Consider the following 23,044-nt stretch of genomic DNA (forward strand, 5'->3'; position numbering starts at 1 on the left):
CGTCTAGTGCTTTATCCACTTTAGTTAGTTCATGCATTTGAGTGGTTAAATGTTATCTTGTTTTGCTTCCCTCTCACTCACACACACAACACATGGAACACAGATGGAACATGCACACCTTTTTAACAGTCAGCTTCCATCTAGCATGATGGAAGCTGACTGCTAAAAAGGTGTGCATGTTCCATCTGAATGAAGATGGATAAATTCTTTTTTTTATGTTAACTTTTAAAGTGCTGTTGGGTTTACTCTTAAGGTTTTACATTCATTGCTACGGAAATGTTTCTTTAATGACCATATAAGGGTGTAGTCTTCCACATATACGGTGAGGATTACTCATTTGTTCTTATAATTAATAAAGATTACGCATGTGGTGGTACTGATATATAACTGCAGAATGTGCATTATGATTAGGTTGCAGTGTGTTGCCGGAGGGTTGGGGTTTGATAAGCTTTGATAGTTATAACCTGACTGGTAAAGTTCAGGGTTGTGAAGAGTGATAGAGAACTCTTTTAGCTTAGGGTCATGTTCAGGTTGTTGTCAGCTTCGTCTCTCTGTTTGGACTCTGGTTACGACATCATTCACCAGAGTAACACGCACGGGTCATGCTGGCTCACACAGGATATACACAGCTGGCAGTTTGGTTGAGCAAAAGAAAGAAATGCATCGTTTTTACCTCTCACCAGAGCTACTCTTAAGATTTTGCTGTTTTTAGTGATTACTGAAAAAATTAACCAGTTAATTTTAGCATGAAGTTGCTCTGGTAAAGAAATGCCCTCCAAGGGTAGGAAGTGAGTCCAAGTCACCCTTCTTGTGCAGTAACATTCCTGAATGTTGACCTGACTCCTTTAGAGTTCTGCAGAACCAGCAGTGAGAAACTGCTGTTTGGAGAGTGCCTCTATGGTCATGTCAGCATCCTCCATTGAGGAACTTGCATTGAAAAGTAAGCAGGTTGTTAAACTGCTCCAGTAAGAGCTCTTGTTTCTTAGCAGGTCAGATTTTCTTTACTCATTGCTGTAGCTGGAATAAACACACGACAATATAAATTCAAACAGCAGATCAACAAACTGAAGTGAGATACACAAGGGCGGGCCGCGGAAGCGATCGTGTACAGAACCACCAGGGCCCAGCAAAACCGTTCAAATCAAAGTATCTTCCCTTAAGAACAATAACATCTACTGCATCACTAATCAGTTACTTATCAATATTTGCACGTTAGACAGCAGACAGGAAATAAGAAGGGATTGGCTTCTTAGGAAAATACATTCAGATTTTTTTCTTCCTTGTGAGTTTATCATTAATAGATTTTCTGTTCACTTGAATCCACAATCCCTGATTTCTTGCATCCCTGAGAAACACTGCCTTTTATAATTAACCCTAAGTAGAACCACCCATCATCCTTCCCATACGTGTGCACAGCGAGAAACTCAGTATGCATGCACACAAAGATCTTGGAGGTGATGATGCATGTACGTGCTCACACGTGCTCAGGTAAATCAATCACTCGGTATTTCACGCCTAGCATAAAGGTAGGTGCCGTCAGTGTGACGGCCGTGGCAGTCAGGTACAAACCTCAGGCGTCCGTATCTTGACGCCTCTGTAACAGCCACAAAATGACTTGGGATTACTTTGGGTTCTCTCTGCTCCGGAACGTCGCGAGAAATGCATCCAACGACATAGCCATCAATAATCCAGCAGACATTTCTGTCATCGTGATTTACTTCGTGGTGGTCCTGGCTGTTGGACTATGGGTGAGAGAACTCAGTTTGCATAAGTCTGTATGGGTTTTGTTATTTTTTCTTTTTACCTTCATCGACCGGCGCTTGTGAATTGTTAACCTTATTTCAACAAAAAAACCCCAAAAAAAACCAAACTGGAGTGGCATCTGGAGATTACAGATTATAGAGTAGAAAATGTACTGTGCAATTTTAAACAAAAATTTGTGAAGCAGTAATCATGAGAGTGAAGTCAATCATATTAAATCAATATTTTCTGCTTGACAGTTTTTATTCGCTTTGCGCTGAATGCAGTCATTCATGCTGATATATACATTATTAAAAAAGAATATATATATATATATATATATATATATATATATATATATATATATTTCTCTGTTTATTTGTTTTGTGCTTTGACAGGTTTCTACTAGACATAGATTTATAAAATAGTGTTTAGTGTGTGTTAGTTTGGGTGGTGTGAGCAGTGTCTCCTCCAGAGTTAAAATGAAACCTACGCCACTGGTGAATGAGGAAACATACCCTGATTCCTCCCCCTGTGTAGGCCATGGTGAGGACAAACCGCTCCACTGTCGGAGGGTTCTTCCTGGCGGGTAGGAGCATGGTGTGGTGGCCAGTAAGTTGTACACGCAGAGAATTTACAAGATAAAAAATAAACAAGAACATAAAATGGAGACTTTTATATAAGACGATGTAATTTAACCCAAGGTGAGTCTGTTGCCTGAAAATGCGATGAAATTAAAAAGTAGACAAACCACTATGTGACAAAGTCTAGGTGTATTTCATCTGAGAGCTTCAGATTAAAGTTTTTTTTTAGAGTGAATGACAGTGAACATACTTCTCCAGCTCAGACACGCGTGTTTTCACCGAAACACGTAAACTCTTCACAAGGGGAGAAAAAACTATTTTACAGGGCCATAATAAGCACATGCTAGATGTGATTCTGAATATATCAGAGATATGAACAATAAACTCTCTGATATGTCCTATCTATTGTGTTTAAATTATGGTCTTTATTAAGCAATAAAGACGTGCAATTGTATCATGTTTTCAGTCTAATAATCAAGGCAAAAAGTAAATCAAATTCACTTCACAAACCACCCCCACTTCAGTAAACCCATTTACTGTTTAATTACATTTAATTACATACATTAGCTCTTATAAGCCTTAAATCTTTCATTTCTAATCAGTCAGGTGGTTAAGATATGCAGTCGAAAAATGCTTGGTTGATTTTGTTCATTTGACATCATGCCAGGCCTGTGGTTATCCATTAATACTTCATTTTCCCTGTTAATGCTTTGGTTCTGCTGATGTAATGATTTTAACTAGGTGTGTAAAGTGCCACTCCTTCTGTAATTGGTAACTGGCTGCGTCTTCGGTTCAGATCGGAGCGTCCCTGTTCGCCAGTAACATCGGCAGCGGGCATTTTGTGGGCCTGGCTGGAACCGGCGCTGCAGCAGGAATCGCCATCGGAGGGTTTGAATGGAACGTGAGTGGGGAATGTGGTCTCTCTGACGATGGACTGCAGAGGGGGCGTTGACTAATCGCTAATAATGATCTCTGGTTCCATGGAGGTCCGCTTGAATGCGGGAGAAAGCCGTGTGTTTGCAGAGCATGCAGAAAGCTAATCCTCTCCTCTTCTTTCTTTTCTTTCAGGCTCTTTTTGTTGTGCTCCTTCTAGGATGGCTCTTTGTTCCTATCTACATCAAGGCTGGGGTAGGAAGTTCCTTTGGAACGCTTCTATTTTTATTTGTTGGTTTGTGTAACGAGATTCAGGAATTGTCAGTGTGCCTCAGGAGCTCTGTGGAACAGCAGCTCTCTACGTGCCCTGTTCTCTCCAATTCCCCTGTTCCATCACAAGTGCACTCTGTTATGCTCCAACACTGCTGAGACCATGAAAGATGTACACCAGACTGTAAAACCGATCAATATTATAGATCAGGGAACTGTATGAGCAGAGTATGAGCGACTATCAATTTCAAACTGTACGACTGACAGATTAAAGCATCGCGTGAGGACTACATCACAGGACTTGAGCATGTGTGTGTCTGGTTCAGAAGAGAACAGCGTGTAGCTCTCATTTGCATACCTAGCTCACTCTGGTTTTCTGTCTGTGTGCAGGTGGTCACCATGCCAGAGTATCTTAAGAAGCGTTTCGGAGGTCACCGCATCCGGATCTACCTCTCCGTGCTCTCTCTCTTCCTCTATATCTTCACCAAGATCTCCGTGAGTGGCTCCCTGCGCCACACCCCTCTGAGCTTGACCTTTGGAGATTAGTTCTTCAACTGGCAGAGAGCCTTTCAAATGTATAACCCATCTACATGCTAAACAACCTACTTTGAACCTGTAGGAATGCAGAGATAGAGGGACATAAAATGAATCTAACAGCTTCCACAGTCATAGCATTTCACATGAAGTCGCCAACTCCAGCTCTGAAGGGGAGCAGTCCAGCACAGTGTGTGGACTGTGGACACCCTTGTTTTTAAACAGATGGAATGGCTGCGATAAATAAAGAAGACCACTTAAAATAAAGACACTGTATAGTGTTTCCTGTAGAATGCAGGTACTCTAGAAACACAGCACAGCCCAGTTTAGTATAGAGGAATTCAACTACTGGCCTTGAATGTCCCAGTCCTGCACATTCAACCTTTCCCTTAAGGCTTCAGTGAACTGTCAGGGCCAGGTGATTTTAAGACTTCGGGTTTAGGGTTGTTCCTCTGCTTTAGTGCACCTGTGTGAGCGGCACAGGGTGTGCAGTGGTGGAAGACGAGGAGCCTTCAACACACAACTGGGCTTTAAAATGGGCCTAAAGCACATGCAACCCAAAGCTAACATGCCACCCAGACAAACAAGGCTGATCTCATGGAATCAGATCAGGAATGGCCAATTAATGAGCTACAGACTGCAGCGTGGTGGATCTCCAGATCTCCAGGATTGAGTCGGTGACCACTGGTCACAGGGAACAGACCACTTATTTGTTCTGCTTTCAGTTCACTTGCACAGAGAATCCAGGGTTCTCAATGCCAGAAGAGCTGCAGTAAAAAAAAATGTGGAGCATGTTGGTATATATCGCTCTCTCTCTCTCTCTCTCTCGCTCTCTCTCTTTCAGGCTGACATGTTCTCTGGAGCCATCTTCATTAACCAGGCCATGAAAATGAACATCTATTTGGCTGTTGTTATGCTGCTGGCGATCACAGCTCTGTACACAGTGACAGGTGTGTGTCTCTTCCGGAGAAACAGGACCAGGTCCTCCTCCTGGAACCTCCTCCAGGGCGCTTCCCCTGCCTCTCTGACGTTGGCCTCTTTACTGCTCTCTGCCTGCTTCGGCTCACCAGTGCTTTGATAATTAGCTGATGGATTGGATCGGTTGTGTTAGAGGATTACCAGTTCAAACAGGTGCTTGACTTAAACAGTGCAATGATACATTAGCACACTTACACTCGCTGTAAGACCAGCACCAGTTGTTGTCATCAATTCAGTTTCAAATTGACCAATTTCACTTCAGCCATTTCAAATGGTTGACATTAATTACACTTTTTTAAGCAGTTTTAAGTCATTAATTTAACTGGAACATTAACTGTATCTCCGTAAATGTTCCTGATTCCATGGAATCGTAAACACAACACCAGATCTGAAGTGCTCAGAGCACTGAGAGTAAAGTACACACTTTGTATATCTGATAACATTTCCATTTTCAGGAGACAAGCTTTTTGCAAGAAAAGTGGACTGTTGTCACAGCATATTTGAGGCATTGTGGGTAATTACCCATGTGCTCTGATAAGCTCACTGTCACACAGACCACTGTAATATGCCTGACATCTTGCTTTTCATATCACCAGCAGGATAATTACCTGGTTAGCTGGCAGCTTGGTTACCCAACAATCTCTCCTCTGCCAATAGGGATCCGTGTAGGTCGTGACATAGATGCCTCTAAATAAGAGCCTGTATTGTATCTGTCCATTTTGCATGGAAGAGCAGGTGTCCTTGATATCAGAAGCCTGAAGTGAATCTTTGATTACAGGCGCATTTTGTCCTTCCAGCTCTAGAGGGCAACGTGGTCTAGTTTGTATGATCATTCAAAGCTACAGCTTTGTCTTTTTTTTTCAGACACCAATCTCATCTGATGCTTTTGCCCTAAATAAAAAACATTACCAGATGGCAGACAATTCACTCACGGTGTGGAGCCTTGCTCTAGGGCAGAGGGCACAGTGTTAGAGAGACACGATGGCCTCGGTAACAGAACAGTTCTCTGACCACTGGGATTCCCCCAGGACATTAATCCCCTGGTCAGAAACTGCTGCTCTGCAGGCCAGGTTTACTACAACATCAGAAGGGTGTCATTTTACTGCGTCTTTAAACATGCACACCGTCTGTGTTTACCGTGGAAGTCTGTTGGTGCTGTTTCTGTTGTTTCTAACCAGTTCTAGAACGTTTGTGTTCTCCTCCCACCTGTAGGGGGCCTCGCTGCAGTTATCTACACAGACACGCTACAGACCATTATCATGGTGGTGGGATCCTTCATTCTTATGGGTTTTGGTAAGTATAGATGATGTCTGCTTCCTCTACACGCCTTTCCTTTAATCAGTGTCTCTTTGTCCTGTGCCTCTTCCACTGTCTCTCTGTAGTTCAAGCCTTTTCCTTAAGTTGCCTTAACTTTGTCCTTAGCTTTCAATGAGGTAGGAGGTTATGAGAACTTCCAGGAGCTCTATATGAACGCCATACCATCGCGGGTGGGCATGAACATCAGTGCAGAGTGCTACACGCCCCGGCCAGACTCATTCCACATCTTCAGGGACCCAATAACCGGCGACATGCCGTGGCCCGGCCTCATCTTCGGACTCACCATCCAGGCGGCCTGGTACTGGTGCACAGACCAGGTACTGCTGCACAAGTGTTCATTAGAGTACCCACACACGTGCCCCCCCCCCACACACATGATCACTACAGTAACCTCTTATAGAACCACACGCACATAAAAACCAGTCACACTCACACGTGAGTTAGGGTAGAGAGATAAATAGAGTACTCTCTTATAGACACACCCACTCACCCACACACATACACATGCACATGTGGCATACTTACAATCACTTTCATGCCTAATTATGTCCTTTTTTGTTCTGAAACCATAACCTATATGTTAAAGAATATACACGCCACACGCCACCCACACACACTGCTCTCTGCCCTCTTTCTGTGTTCTCTTTGTGGCTGAGCAGTACTAATAGCTCCAGACAGTGTAAAGACTTAAACTCGTGTAAAGTCTCAAACTTCGATGGTGCCCCCACTTTCCCCTCCAACACAAACAAGTTTATGCAAAGTGAGATAAAATAAACAGCCTAGAGCACCAAGACCTGCTTCAGGGAAAGACCAAGATGTTCCAGAGAGAGAGAGAGAGAGAGAGAGAGAGATGCACACACTTCCAAACACTTGTGCACCCCCCCCCCCCCCCTTGAGTCTTGGTTCCTCTCAAAGTTTCTTCCTCTTGCTCTCAGGGAGTTTGTCCTTGCCAATGACCCCTTTGGCTTGCTCACAGGGTCCTTGGACCCAGAAATCTGTAAAGCTGTGACAGCAGCTGCTGTAAAACGCACTATATAAACACATTTCACTTGACTACACACACACAGACACACAGGCTATTAGCAGTAATATCTAGTTCTTGGGGTCCTGTCTGATTGGCTGGCTGTATATAGCAGCCTGCTCTGTCTGATTGGCTGGCTGTATATAGCAGCCTGCTCTGTCTGATTGGCTGGCTGTATATAGCAGCCTGCTCTGTGATACTCAAGCAGCAGTGATTAAAGTGCCTATTCACTGTACTGCAAAAGATGGAGGAAGAATTTAACGTTCTCCTTCCTTTGACACTATCACATGCAGTCATTCAGCACTTCACACCATGAAAGATTGTCACGGTAACCAAAGCCTTCATGCAACAGCCAATCAGGAGTGAGCACAACAGAACATTCTGGATGAAAATGAGTGCAGGGGGTGGCATTTATGCCAGCAGAGTCTAATGGCCTAATGTGCTGTCAGGTGATCGTCCAGCGCTGCTTGTCTGCTAAGAACATGTCCCACGTGAAGGCTGGTTGCATCCTGTGTGGCTACCTCAAACTGTTACCCATGTTCCTTATGGTGATGCCTGGCATGATTAGCAGGATTCTTTATCCAGGTATTCTACTGGTTCTGTGTGTGTGCGTGTGTGTGTGCGATGTGTGTGCATGCAGGTGTCTGTGTATGCAGAGTCACGTATGTGGGTGTGTTTGAAGATGCGTGTGTATGCATGTCCATATATTTGTTTGTGTGTGTGTGTGTGTTTGCAGGTGTGTGTGTGTTTGCAGGTGTGTGTGTGTGTGTGTGTGTGTGTGTGTGTGAATGAAAGCAACATCCTCCCACTCATGAATTGTCACTGCACAGATGAGGTGGCATGTGTGATCCCGGAGGAATGTAAGGAGTTCTGTGGAACTGAGGTGGGCTGTACCAACATCGCCTACCCCAAACTGGTGGTGGACCTGATGCCCAACGGTGAGCCCCCGCCGCGGCCCCGCGGGCTTTGGCACTGCCGGGCCTCGTTCAGCAGACACTGTGGCTCATGTTTAAGCCTGTAAGACCTTATGCATTGGCACCAATGTCTGCACCACATGGTGTATTACACGTTATTTACTGTAGCGTATACGTAAAGATTTGCCTGTCTCCACCACATGGTGTATTACACGTTATTTACTGTAGCGTATACGTAAAGATCTGCCTGTCTGCACCACATGGTGTATTACACGTTATTTACTGTAGCGTATACGTAAAGATCTGCCTGTCTGCACCACATGGTGTATTACACGTTATTTACTGTAGCGTATACGTAAAGATCTGCCTGTCTGCACCACATGGTGTATTACACGTTATTTACTGTAGCGTATACGTAAAGATCTGCCTGTCTCCACCACATGGTGTATTACACGTTATTTACTGTAGCGTATACGTAAAGATCTGCCTGTCTCCACCACATGGTGTATTACACGTTATTTACTGTAGCGTATACGTAAAGATCTGCCTGTCTCCACCACATGGTGTATTACACGTTATTTACTGTAGCGTATACGTAAAGATCTGCCTGTCTCCACCACATGGTGTATTACACGTTATTTACTGTAGCGTATACGTAAAGATCTGCCTGTCTCCACCACATGGTGTATTACACGTTATTTACTGTAGAGTATACGTAAAGATCTGCCTGTCTGCACCACATGGTGTATTACACGTTATTTGCTGTAGCGTATACGTAAAGATCTGCCTGTCTGCACCACATGGTGTATTACACGTTATTTGCTGTAGCGTATACGTAAAGATCTGCCTGTCTCCACCACATGGTGTATTACACGTTATTTACTGTAGCGTATACGTAAAGATCTGGCTGGTCACTCTAGACCTCACAGCTCAACAATCAGGCCACACAAAGCTACTGTGATTTTCACTAATGCTTAATCTCTGTTGTGTGTACCTGTGTGTTTGTGTTTGTGTCTGAATACATTTGTATGCATACATGCATCTGTTTTTCTGTGTGTGCTTGTGTGTGTGTGTGTGTGTGTGTGTGTGTGTGTAGGTCTCAGGGGCCTGATGCTCTCAGTCATGCTGGCCTCCCTGATGAGTTCCCTAACGTCCATCTTTAACAGCTCCAGCACCCTCTTCACCATGGACATTTACGCCAAGTTCCGACGCAGAGCCTCCGAGAAGGAGCTCATGATTGCTGGAAGGTGAGTGTGCCTGGCTCTAATCCTAATCCTAACCTTATCTTAAACTTCCATGAGTACCAGATGGCCTCAGGACTACAGCATAAGACGACAAACCTGCCAAAACTGAAATATTTCTTTTTCTCATTTTACAGACAGGTTAGAGTTAGGGTTAAGGTTACAGACAGAAACTAAATTATAAATAGTAAATAGTGTAAATGGGAACAAAAAGCATTATTATGCATTTCCTTTAATAATTATGTATTTCCTTTAATAAAAGCACATAAATTGTGTGTGTGTGTGTGTGCATAGGCTGTTTATCTTGGTTCTGATCGGCATCAGCATAGCCTGGATCCCCATTATCCAGACAGCCCAGAGCGGTCAGCTCTTTGACTACATTCAGTCGATCACCAGCTACTTGGCTCCGCCTATCGCTGCTGTCTTCACACTCGGAATCTTCTGTAAGAGAGTCAATGAGCCGGTGAGTCTGTTCACCTTCACACCACCTGCTTCACGTCTGTCACTTATTCTCTCTCTCTCTCTCTCTCTCTCTCTCTCTCTGTCTATGTTTCTTTCTGTGTATATGACGTACAGTTGCATAAAACCTGTAAACACAAACAATAACATATAAGCATCCTCAGGCTCTGTTTGGGCCTAATGTGCTGGTTTTGTTGCTCTCCCCCAGGGGGCATTCTACGGCATGGTGATTGGGCTGCTTATCGGCTTGTCCCGCATGATAGCTGAGTTTGCGTATGGTACAGGAAGCTGTGCGAATCCTAGTGACTGTCCCACCATCATTTGCGGGGTGCACTACCTTTATTTCGGCCTCATCCTGTTTGCCATCTCCTGTCTGCTGGTGTTGGGGATCTCCCTAATGACCAAACCCATTGATGACAAGCATGTAAGACACACACACACACACACACACACACACACACACACACACACACACACACACATACACACACACACACACACACAGACACACAAATATGAGCACACCTTTTTCTGGTTTCCAATGGCTGCCTCTTGCATTCTCAGAATGCCATCCACTATCTCTGAGCTAATTCTCAGCATATCGCACAAAGGCCGCTTGCTAATGCCTGTAACAGGTCCCCATTTCCCTGTGCAGTGCTGTGTATAACTGGTCCCCATTTCCCTGCGCAGTGCTGTGTGTAACTGGTCCCCATTTCCCTGCGCAGTGCTGTGTGTAACTGGTCCCCATTTCCCTGCGCAGTGCTGTGTGTAACTGGTCCCCATTTCCCTGCGCAGTGCTGTGTGTAACTGGTCCCCATTTCCCTGTGCAGTGCTGTGCGTAACAGGTCCCCATTTCCCTGTGTAGTGCTGTGCGTAACTGGTCCCCATTTCCCTGTGCAGTGCTGTGTATAACTGGACTCCATTTCCCTGTGCAGTGCTGTGTGTAACTGGACTCCATTTCCCTGTGCAGTGCTGTGTGTAACTGGACTCCATTTCCCTGTGCAGTACTGTGTGTAACTGGACTCCATTTCCCTGTGCAGTGCTGTGTGTAACTGGACTCCATTTCCCTGAGCAGTACTGTGTGTAACTGGACTCCATTTCCCTGTGCAGTGCTGTGTGTAACTGGACTCCATTTCCCTGTGCAGTTCTGTGTGTAACTGGACTCCATTTCCCTGAGCAGTGCTGTGTGTAACTGATCCGTGTATATATTGTAGCTTCACAGGCTGTGCTGGAGTTTGAGGAATAGTAAGGAGGAGCGAATCGATATAGAGGCAGATGACTGGATTGAGGAAGAGAAATCTAGTTCTATGAATGTGGACGGTAAGTCATTTATCATAGTGCAGAACTACACTGCACATCACAGGACTGCACCCTTATTCAGAATAATACCTCACAACACACAGATCTTCAAAGCCCACCTCACTGACAGGGTTGGGGGAGAAACCGTTGCTCAAGTGTCACAGGCTACTATGATTTTTACTTAAACTTATGTCCCGTCACTGGACAATTGTAACGCACCACACACCATTAAAATGCCTACAACTATAGGAGGACCTGGAGGTGAACGTTGATTCATCTACCAAAGTTGCAAGACAATAGCTGTGTGTGTGTGTGTCTGTGTCTGTGTGTATGTGTGTGTGTGTGTGTGTCTGTGCGTGTGTGTGCGACCTCTTCACCATTTAACCCTGCAGAGCCTGAGTTAGAGCCCAGCTGCTGGAAGAACGCCTATAACTGGTTCTGTGGATTTGAGCAGAAGAAAGCTCCGCAGCTCTCCGCAGAGGAGGAGGCCGAGCTGAAGAGGAAGCTGACGGACACATGGGAGAAGCCCCTGTGGAGGAATGTGGTGAATGCCAACGCTATCATCCTTCTCACTGTTTGTGTCTTCTTCCACGGCTTCTTTGGCTAACCAGCTGCCATTGATCCACTGATCTTTAGATGAATGTAGGAATATATTTTAAGTTAATATTATTCATTGGCCCATATGAAGGAGGACTGCATGCCAGGCGTACAGTGCAGAGAGGGTAACTAAGGGCTGTGTGTGTAGTATTTTAAATTGGCATGTTTACACAGAGTCAGATCAGGGTTTGTCATCATCTTCTAACATCTGTTGTTCACTTCCAGTAGTTTTTCCCATTAAGCATACTTTGATTTTCATTTACTTGAACCAGTTATTAATCTGAAAGTATTTTATTCAGCTTTTGCTGTTTTATTTTTTTTTCTTTTTACCGTTATTATTTTAATCATAAATGTTTTAAAAAAAAACACAAGCGAAACTGTTTGCTTCATCTGTATCCTTGTAACATTAAAAAAAAGGTGTTTGGGTAATTCTGGCCATGGTGCATAGCCACGGTGCTAATCTCGCCTTCCTCCCGTTCCCTGTGCGATTGCTGACTGACCTCATCCGAGATCCTACCAAAGTATTGTGTTTGAACACTTCACTTCTGTCATCTACCAAGTCCTGAACAGCAGTGGTTTCTTTTTTAGACCTTGATAAAATCAGCAATCCTTATACTTTTCTTTTGAACTTAAAAATAATTAATACTTCCATCAGAGTCTATATCATATGAGTAAAGGTTGTATTTATGAATTACAACCTCTTTTTGATTATATACATTTTACACTCATTTGTGAATGAGTATAATATATATTTTCCATGTGCAACTTGTAATATGTAATAAAAAGAAAAAGTAAATACTAAATACGTAACTATTTCATATTTAAACTGTGTGTATTCTTTCTGTCAGCAGTCCTATTCATGAACATGTTTTCCATAATTACACTATTACTCTTCCATGCTTTAGTGTGTTGTAAAGTGTGTTATGAACACAGCCTGTTAAGCTTTACAATCTAACTGTATTTACATGCCTGAAATCAAAGTCCAGGAGTTTTTGTGTTTTAGGCTATAATGAGTAACGCTGTGGTTAACTTCCTCGAAACTGTGTAAACAAAGGTGTCATCTATTTAGAGATTTGTGAGTGAATAAATTAAGCCTAATCTTGATCAGTGTAGTAAAAACATGACACATTGTTTATTTTTTAAGATATGACTGATGTATTCATATATAAAAGCACACGAATACAAAAGTTGATATCACTTTGGTGTTATATTACTTTAGTTTTTGGATAAATAAAGATTTAAAAGCTACAACACATCCAAAACACGCTGGAGGCTGTATTTGCTAATTATATAAATTATATTTTCGCTGTATTTCCTGATCTCAGACCATGTGATTTGGGTGTCGGGGGCAGACTGAAGCCCTCCTGTAGTACCAGGGATGAATGGAAGCCTGTGTTGGTCTGGGAATGTCTGTATGTGTGTTGCCACGTGTGTGTGTGTGTGTGTGTGTGTGTGTATGTGTGTGTGTGCATTTAAATCTGAATGACCCACAGATAACACATCTGGGTGTGTTTGTGCACACATTTGTGTGTTTATGTATGTCTGTGTATTTAAATATGAAAGACCCACAGATAACACAACCAGGTGGATTTGTGCATGTGTGTGTGTGAATATTAGATTGCAGCACACACAAGCCAGAGAAAACGAGTATGACAGCCAGCAATGGATGTCTTTATTCTGAGACATGATGTAAAGCTCTCACAAGCTCTGTGTGTGTGTGTGTGTGTGTGTGTGTGTACACAGTTGTGCTCCCTCTCAGTTATGGTGGATTATCTGTTGGTCAGCATGTTAATGTGCACATCCAAAACTGAAAACAAAATTCCATAATTATGTAATGGAGGCTCACCCAGCCTGAGACTGCGCATGGCTTCAGAGAGGAACCAGGTGCTCAGAAATGACAGCATGCCTGAGAATTTATGCTAGATTTCTCAGCTGCAGTCAAATGTTGTCATTCAGCACACAGACACAATAACTAGAAATGTCCTTATGCACTTGTCAGTAAAGTATGTTTCATATTTCTGGTGAATCTAGTGTGTATTCAGGTTTTCTAAGGAGTGTTCTTTATTGTAGGTCATTTGGTTAGTGCTTTACTGCTCCTGAGGGACCCTATTAAGATGACTGTTGTACTGACAGGTTGGTGTCACTGTTGGAACTACTCTGCACATCACAACAAAGGAAGATAGGTGATATAGAATGAATGCAAGCTCTGAATATGGCATGTGTACGTGTGTGTGTCTGTGTGTGTTTATGGGGCGGGGGGGAAGTAGGGCAGGACTCTGATTGGCTTGGATTTTTCACTGGAGATGAGGAAAACGTGATCTGGTCTGCAGAGGCACTGCAGCGAAGAAGACTGCAGAGAGAGAGAGAGAGAGAGAGAGAGAGAGAGACACAGAGAGAAAATGAAAGAGAGAGAGGCTGAGTCAGAGTGAGGGGGAGGGTGAGATATTCAGAGAGAGAGGGAAGAGGGTAGGAGTGAGTAAGAACGAGGGAGGGAATGAGTGAGAAAGGGGGTGGGAGATAGAGAGAACGAAAGAGAGAGAGAGCAGGGAGAAGCAGTAAATGAGTGAAGGCTAGAGGAAACAGTCAAGGAGGGGGGAGAGAGAGATGTGCACACATGGATGAAACCAAGAGGGGTGTGTGAGAGGGGGTGTGTGAGAGTGTGCCCGCCCGTGTGTTTGTGTGTGTGTGTGTGTGTGTGTGAGGTTGTGCACACTCACAGAGAACCATTGACAGGAGGGAGAACGAGAGAGCGAGAGAGAGAGCGAGCGTGTGTGTGTGGGGGAAGGCACTGTAGAGACAAACGGCTTCTGAGAACAGAAGCGTAGAGCCAGAGCAGACTGCAGGAGAGAAGGACAGTGAGACAGACAGACAGACAGACAGAAGAGTGACAGACTGACCAAACAGAGGACTACAGGGATGGGTAGAGGGAGACTGTAAACAGGAGAACGAGAAGAGAAGAGAGGGAAGAGAAGAAAGCAAAGCGGCAGGACTCGGCCATCGGCCTTCTGTGTGCGTGCGTGTGCGGCTGGCTGTGTGTGTGGCACTGTGGCGTATCCTTCCTCCGCCAGCACATCCTCCTCCATCTCTCACATCCTCCACCCTGTTCTCCACCTCCTCTCCCAGAAACGCATGAGCTCTGTCACTCGCGTTCTCGCCGCCCACCTTCCGTAACCGGGCTTCTGCTCTGCTGGACGACATGGAAGAGTAACCTTGACTGTGGCGACAGGAGCCAGGCGACCTTCTTCAGAATCCAAGACTGCGGTTACCCTCATCATCCTCACTGGCATAGCATGTTCAGGAAGGAAGGATACGCAGAGCTGTCCACTGTATAACACTGCCAACTACTGAACACGGATACCAACTGGACCGACCGAAGAGAAACACACACACACACACACACACACGCACACACCAAGCACAGAGGTACAGCAACATAGGAAGAGAGGTGTGTATCTGTTTTGGGTTATTTCTTGTAGTATGATATGTATATGTTTGTGTGTTTACTGTTTTTATTGAAGGTCTCATTAGGTCTGATTAGTTTCACCAATTCCAAAGGAATTTGCCTCATTTCTGTATTTAGATGATATTGCAGGTCATTTTGAATCTTCAGGTGTGTGATACTGCATTCATGTTTATGTAGCTGTGTATGTGTGTGTGGGTATGTGAGTGTGTGTGTGGATCTGCGATTGTCTTCAGGTGATTGCTTCAGTACAGCCACGTTGAGCACACTGAAATTAGTGCAACACACACGCACACACTACATCAATAACTCATGGGATGTGCACAGTCATCTTACAGAATCTGATTTTGGCTGACACATGGTGATGTACAGGGTGACAGAAAGAGATCTGTGTGTGTGTGTGTGTGTGTGTGTGTGTGTGTGTGTGTGTGTGTGTGTGTGTGTGTGTGTGTGTGTGTGTGTGTGTGAAGTTCCATTTTGACCATGCTTGCCTGCTGCAGTCCATCCTGCTTATGCATTGCTCCTATTGCATAACCCCCACACACAGGCACAAAGGCACACACACACACACACACACACACACACACACACAAACACACACACACAACTCTGTCCCAGCCACAAACCCCCAGCAGCCTGTACCACTGACCCCAGCACTTCCCCGGCACACACCTCTCACAAAACCTTCCCAATCAATAGCCTTGATCAGTCAGCTCATCCAGCCCTGGCAGCCCCTGGTGGCACTCCCCTGGGTGTGTGGAGGGTTGTGAGTGGCATCATTCCCAAACACCTGCTGAAGATCTAAGCTGGGTAATGTGCTTTAATTAAAGTCAGTGGTAATTTATCCCTTCTGTTGAATAATGGGTGGTTGCAATGGCTCTATAATCATTGTGGTTTGTTATTACGAGGTTTTGGGTAACGAGGTTTTGAGTAAGCGTCAGTGCTGGCTGCAGTTATTTGTGGTTGTGTTGTTAATATAGTCCATTCTTTGTTGTTGTTCAGGGTGTTGGTGAGTATTAATCTAACTGAACTGACAACAGAGATTTCAGTAAAAGCATCATAAATGCCATTATTGTGAAGATGAATGCATTGTGGTTGTTGTTTTTGTTTGCTTTTTTCCCAGTAAGAGTATTATTTGACAGAGTGATATAATAACTAATGTTTCTTGTTATGATATCCTTAATATCTCTTGTAAAAATGAGATTGTTCAAGTATTATTGTTAGTAGTATCATGTCGTTATTATGATTGTTAAGGTATGCTCGTGCTGGTGTTATGTCAGTGTTGTATCTGTGGCTTCAAGAATTATATTGTTATTGTTGTAAGGTTGAGTGTTAGTATTATAAAAGTGAATTTTTGTGCTGAAAATGTGACTGTCAATATTGTATTAGTAAAGGTTGATTGTGTTGTAGAGGTGAGTGTTATTGCTGAAAAGATGGGTGTTAGTGTTATAAAGGCAAGTGTTAGCATTCTAAACATGAGTGTTTATATTGTGAAATTGTATGTTAGTATTGGAGAGGTGGGTGTTGTAAAGGTGGGGGTTAGTGTTGTAGAGGTGAGTTGTGTTGTAGTGTTAACTGTTAGTGTGAGAAAGGTGAGTGTTGAGTGTTGATATAACTGTCATCATTCTATAGGCATGTTTATGTTGTGAAGTTGTGTGTTAGTGTTGCAAACGTGCGTTAGTGTGGTAGAAGTGGGTGTTATTTTTATTATGGTGGGAGTTAGTGCTGCAGAGTTGAGTGTTAGTGATGTGATGACAAAGATACGAAGCCAAGTATGTGCTGATAGTGTTAAGTTGGGTGATATTGCTGTATTGGTGCGAGTTTGTGTTGTAGAGGTGGGTGTTAGTTTTGTAGAGGTGCTAGTGTTGTAGAGGTGAGTGTTAGTATTGTAAAAGTGGGTGTTAATATTATAGAGGTGAGTGTTGGTGTTGTAGAGTTGAGTGTTAATATTGTAAAACTAGGCGTTAGTATTATAGAGGTGAGTGTTGGTGTTTTAGAGGAGGGTGTTTATGTTGTAAAGGTAGGTGGTAGTATTGAAGAGGTGAGTGTTAGTATTGTAGAGGTGAGTGTTAATGTTGTAAAAGTGGGTGTTAGTATTATAGATGTGAGTGTTAGTATTGTAGCTGTGAGTGTTGTAAAAGTGGGTGTTAGTGTTGTAGAGGTGGGTATTAGTATTATAGAGGTCAGTGTTTGTGTTGTAAAAGTGGGTGTTAGTGTTGTAGAGGTGAGTGTTGGTGTTGTAAAGGTGGGTGTTGGTGTTGTAAAGGTGGGTGTTGGTGTTGTAGAGGTGAGTGTTGGTGTTGTAAAGGTGGGTGTTAGTGTTGTAGAGGTGAATGTATGTTGTTAAGGACACTGTGAACTGGAGCTGCACTGACAACACATGCAGTCAGAACAAAGAATGCATCTCCTCTCGTTCTCACTGAACTGTAGGCAAAATGGCTGACGCTTGCTCTCAATGACGAGCACTGAATTATTAAAAGCCACAGCCTTCCCCCACAACTAGCACGACCTGTGCCTTACACACACACACACACACACACACACACTCACACACACACACACACACACACACACACACACTCACACACACACACACACACACACACACTCACACACACACACACACACACACACACACACACACACACACACAGTATGAAATAACACAACCCAGAAATAACAAAACCGGAATAACTTAACCCAGATATGAAATTACAGTCCAGCACACAGCTAATGAGTGTGTATCCCCAACATTACAACAGAAGCTACATCTTTTGAATATATTAACATTCTGGACATATTAACAATATTGTAATCATGGTCACTGTAATATGGGATTCTTTTATTTACAGTGTGTCACCACACAGAGAAAAGCAAAGCAAGTGTCCTGTTGTCATGAACGTCAGGTAGCTGCCCACTGTGGGCAAGTGACTCATCTCAGAGTCAGTCCAACAGTCCTGATAGAAATATCTCTAATCACTGCGTGTATCGGGTGGGTCAGCGTGGTCTGAGCTGGGCTCCGAGGACAAGCCCCGTAACATGTTCAGAAATGGAGAGATGGAGGCACGTAACTGATAGCATCTCACATGAGACATGTTGCTCTCTCTCTGACTGTCTCAGTGCGCAGGTGGAATGCATCTTTCACAAACAAACAGAAACACACATACACACACACTTTTTCACATGTAAACTCAGACAGAGAAAGCTAGAGAGGGGAGAGGCACAGATGGAGGAGACAGAGAGGAGGATGAAGTTGAGGAATGTTCTGGGAGGTGTATGTGTGTATATGTGTGTTATTTTTGTTTTCTGTACATATGTGTGGTGTGTGATTGTGGGAGTGAATGGGGAATGTGACCAAGAATGTTCTAGAATTGCAAGAGAGTCTTGAGTGTGTGCAGTTATTGAAGGCTTAATTAACCTCAAGGTGGAGTAGGCAGACAATGTAAGTGCGTGTGTTGTTTACTCACACACACACACACACACACACACACACACATATATATATATGAGAAAGAGCAAAGCGTGAGTGCAGTTGAAAACAAAGAAGTTTTATTTACCTGAGCGAGTGAATAAAAAAAGAAAAAAGTAAACATCAAGCAAGCGTAAATAAGTCCGCCAGTACAGGCAGGCATCTCCGGCTGGGAAGTGAATGCGCTGGATGAGTGTTCCTCTGGGGACTGGTGTGCACAGTTCAGTGTAGAAACAAGGTGATAGTGTGCACTGTAGCCCATGTGTGTGGTGAATACTGTGGACATGTCCTGTGGACATGTTTTGGCATATAGATCTGTATGTGTTGATTAGTGTGTGTCTTGCAGACTTGTGTGTGGTGATTAGTGCGTGTCCTACAGGCCATTATAAAACCCTTCATTCCCCCGCATTCTCACATCTTACGTGCACAGTATGTTTCATTACCAGTCGCCTTCTGATCATAGCTGAGCCACCTCTGGCCAGCACTAGACATTGATTACCAGCCCGGCGTCCATATCCGGGGACCCTAGAACACTAGCCTGCTTCTGCTATATAATTAGCCATCAAATGGTAAGACTCCACTTTGTGCTTACCAATGGTGGCTTAGCTACCTTCATATTATTAAATTTTTTTTAATCAACATCAACAACAACAATAATAATTTCACTTTGGTTTATTAATACATAATTATACAGTAGCCTGTGTGGGTATCAGGCTTTGTATTAGAATGTTTTACATATATATATATATATATATATGAGATCCATTTTCCAGCTTTTTATAGAGATAATTGCAAGAACAACTGAAGGGTCATTTTGCATTTCGCTGCCCCTTCTTACCCGCTCTGACGCCTGTACACCAGCTGATGCACTCCTCCGTCTGTCATATGTGTGCGCGCGTGTGCGGTTTTTTCCAGAGTTAGCGGCCCTCCGGTACCGCGCAACGCGGCGAGAGCAGACGTGAGTGGCGGCAGCTCGAGGCTTTAAGACTCGCAGGCAACTAGCAAATGCACGACAGTGCACCGCATATACTCCCAACACCCCGACGCACTTGAAGGCATGTTAGACCAATGGCTGCATGTATGCTCTGATAGTGCGGTTGACTAAGCACAGCTGGACATCTGAGAAACCCGGCTAGGTCAGCTGAGAACGTGAAGGGATAGCGATGAATACGTTACACCTGAAATGGCCGTTTTTTGTGAAACGTGCTATAAGAATAATGTGCCTGTGTTTTGCCCATGTGGATGGTTTGGAGAAGTAGAGGTTTTTAATACGGAGAGTCGATTACATTATATACACATAATGCCTCCAAATCACCACACACCCAGACTCGATAAGTTTGTGTTTTGTGTGTATGGGGAGAGACGCCTGTAAAACTGGAGAGATAAAGAGCTCAAAAATAGCAACTCTAACTAAAACAACTCTCTGTGTGTCCCCCTGCCCAAACAAACTCCCTGAGCATCATCTAGGTCACCTCTCTCTGTCTCTATTGTTCCCTGTCTTCTCCATCTCTTGCTCCCTGTCCATTCCAAATGTGTCATACCCGCATACCTTTTTCTATTCTCAGCAAACACAACATACACACACACACACACAAATGACACATTCTCTAGGTTTCACAGATGACTAAATCTTAGATTTCATACCACAGACTAAATACCATTTGTTCGTGAGCTGTTCATATGGTTGTGACTCACCACAAACCTACACAACAACATTCACAACATTCATTGTGTGCTTGGTCCATGAGCTTCTGCTACAAACTGCATGAACTGAGTCTGCAGAGTGCGCTGTGTAGTGTTGGAGCTGGCCGTACTGTAGCCAGGTCAGTCTCTGGCTCCGTGGGGCCCAGCGTTCCCTGCAGGACGGCTGATGGTGTGCTGGCCTGTGGAGTTCTGGGAGTACTGGGACTACTGGGGAGTGCTGTCTGCTCCCAGCTACCACCGCACACCTAGCGGCAGTTCCAACTGTGCTGTATGAACTCACATTGCCTCTACTGACTTGTGATTGCGGGCTTTTTTAAAAATGTTTTCCTGCTGTAAATCATCACAACACTGTGTACTGCAGATGGTCACTGCAGGCATAAACGTAGTTTGAAATAGTTTTGCTTTGTCATTTTATCATTTTGATTTCTTATCTCTTGGGTTCTTTTCTCTTTCTCACCAGAAAAGGATGCATCAGCCACGCGGACAAATGAGACCTGGCTAGACTCCTCGGACACTCATAACACACCTAACATTAGTGGAGACACACCTTCTTAGACCAGAATACACACAAACACACATACACAGACACACTTCTTAAGGAATTACAAGCTGTATTGCACCAGAGAATCTTCCAGAACTTTGCTTTGCTTCCTTTTCCCAAAAAAGTTGCTGCTTATCACACCCCGGTGGGCGAAGTGTTATCTCAGACTCTCCAGTGCTTCACTCTGAAAGTGGAAGGACGTGAAGTTGGTTGTGCCAGTGGTGTCCATGCAACCTCCCAATACACATGACATCACTTACATTTAGAACCTGACATCCTACCAGGACCGTACGCAACAACACAAAGCTTGAAATTTCCCTCTATAAGGCCCTCTTAAAGGGACTTTCTTTGTTGGTGCTTATTGTATCTGTTACTATAAGTAGGAATATACAGTATTAGCTTGAATATTACATATACATATATTTGAAATTAGCTATTACGTGCTATGCTGTCTTAAGCCATTCATTTGTAAAACTGATTTAGAGTTTGCGCGTTAGTGAAGTTTTAATAAACAGGGTGCACGTCATCACACTGGAAACTACTGTATATAGTGAACTACTGTATATACTGAACTACTAAACATTGCGCATTACTGACTTTGCAGACATCTGAACACTGCAGCTTGTTCTAAGGCAGGACAGGAGCCTCTGATAGAGGAGTCTCAGAGCTGTAGACTGAACATCTCAAAACATTTAGAACATCTAGACAGCAAGACATACTGTGGTGTGACCAGTAAGAGACTCTATTGGAACAATGGACAAAACCATTCGCCCTCATGTCCCCTGCAATGGCTGAGTGTTGGCTGAGAATACTGTGGATACCATCCACAGGGCTGTGACCACACACACCTGCAGAGACACACACACCTGCAGAGACACACACACCTGCAGAGACCACGCCCTTCCCTCGAGCGAATGTCCTGTCTCCGGCGGCAGACTGTGACAATCCCAATGGATACAGTCAAGATCATCCAATCAGAGAAGTTTCCTCGGGAATGCCCTGTGCCTGTCACGCAGCCTCGCTTTGCTCCGCCCCCCCGGGTGGCCTGGGATGGTGGTGGCGAAGGAGAGGTCATTGCTAACCAGGCCTGCAGTGACCTGGAGGTCAATGGTAACACCGTGGTCAACGCCCGTCCGCTGGTAACACCCCCGGCACCGGTCCTCCGGCGTGAAGCGGCCTACTTGGCCCAGCGCAAGGCCAGCAACACCGAGATCTGTTACCACCAGTTCCACTACAAGATGGACGACGTCATCGTGAACCAGTACGTGCTGCGCTCTTCGTCCACCTCCTCCTCCTCCTCTTCCTCGACGTCCTCGGGGCCAGTGATGCCATGTGAGCCCCTGGACTGCCCAACGTGCGGGCACACCTATAACTTTGCCGGCAAGCGTCCACGGATTCTGTCCTGCCTGCACTCGGTGTGTGAAGAGTGCCTGCAGATTCTGTACGAGTCCTGCCCCAAGTACAAGTTCATCTCTTGCCCCACATGCCGCCGGGAGACAGTGCTCTTCACCGACTATGGCCTGGCTGCGCTGGCCATCAATACCAGCATCCTGAGCCGGCTGCCCTCCGACCCCGGTGGCACCATGCAGTGGGGCGGCGACGCCGAGCGCAGCTGCTACCAGACGGTGCGCCAGTACTGCCAGTCGGCTTGCACCTGCCACATCTCCAACCCTCTGTCATCCTGTGGCATCATGTAGTTCCAAAACAGACCACTACGTGGCACTGTTTGAGCCAAAACACCAACACTCAACCCCACCTGCCCACACACACAGATGTATCTATAGATCTAATAGCACAGACGGTTGCTGTCTGGACTTTTAAGTGAAAGAGACACTTGTGCAAGGAGCCAAAAGAGAAATGAAATATCAGAGTAAATGTATTTTATGTACGAACTGGTCACGCCCTCTAACTAGAGCCCTGTCTTTCTTGTTTGGATGTGTTTGTCATCTCTTAACATGGGAATGCCAAGGAGACCTTGTCTCCTTCCTCCTGGGTAAAATAAAGCAAATAAATGAATAATGTCAAAACAATGGCTTGGTCTGA

General features: G+C 44.5%; 2 protein-coding genes across 3 annotated transcripts; both read left to right on the forward strand.

Annotated features, from left to right (window-relative positions):
- Positions 1–134: 134 nt before the first annotated feature.
- On the forward strand, positions 135–13,065 carry slc5a1 (solute carrier family 5 member 1). Of its 2 annotated transcripts, XM_027006460.3 has the most exons (15): positions 135–1,748; positions 2,281–2,352; positions 3,121–3,225; positions 3,393–3,452; positions 3,858–3,962; positions 4,846–4,951; positions 6,192–6,272; positions 6,402–6,613; positions 7,767–7,902; positions 8,148–8,255; positions 9,328–9,478; positions 9,767–9,935; positions 10,140–10,355; positions 11,146–11,251; positions 11,623–13,065. In XM_027006460.3, exons 1-15 carry the CDS (start codon positions 1,611–1,613, stop codon positions 11,835–11,837), a joined length of 1,980 nt encoding a protein of 659 aa, XP_026862261.3. In that variant the 5' UTR covers positions 135–1,610; the 3' UTR covers positions 11,838–13,065. The 2 variants fall into 2 exon arrangements, with proteins under 2 accessions (XP_026862261.3, XP_081558924.1); XM_081702798.1 differs by lacking the exon at positions 10,140–10,355.
- A 1,321-nt stretch (positions 13,066–14,386) lies between these two features.
- rnf208 (ring finger protein 208) lies at positions 14,387–23,042 on the forward strand. Its single transcript, XM_035535247.2, has 2 exons — positions 14,387–15,272; positions 20,921–23,042. The coding sequence occupies exon 2, from the start codon at positions 21,916–21,918 to the stop codon at positions 22,696–22,698; it is 783 nt and encodes a 260-aa protein (XP_035391140.1). The 5' UTR covers positions 14,387–15,272; positions 20,921–21,915; the 3' UTR covers positions 22,699–23,042.
- The last annotated feature ends 2 nt before the right edge of the window (positions 23,043–23,044 follow it).

The sequence above is a fragment of the Electrophorus electricus genome, chromosome 19 (genome assembly GCF_041902795.1).
Source record: "Electrophorus electricus isolate QZ-2024a chromosome 19, ASM4190279v1, whole genome shotgun sequence".
In the NCBI taxonomy this organism is placed as follows: Eukaryota; Metazoa; Chordata; class Actinopteri; order Gymnotiformes; family Gymnotidae; genus Electrophorus; species Electrophorus electricus.

Bases quoted from the DNA above. Each gene is read 5' to 3' on its own strand.
- rnf208 (XM_035535247.2), top strand. From the start codon at position 21,916: ATGTCCTGTCTCCGGCGGCAGACTGTGACAATCCCAATGGATACAGTC.
- slc5a1 (XM_027006460.3), top strand. From the start codon at position 1,611: ATGACTTGGGATTACTTTGGGTTCTCTCTGCTCCGGAACGTCGCGAGA. The intron at 3,453-3,857 runs GTAGGAAGTTCC...GTCTGTGTGCAG, and splicing joins CTATCTACATCAAGGCTGGG to GTGGTCACCATGCCAGAGTA. The intron at 6,614-7,766 runs GTACTGCTGCAC...ATGTGCTGTCAG, and splicing joins GGTACTGGTGCACAGACCAG to GTGATCGTCCAGCGCTGCTT.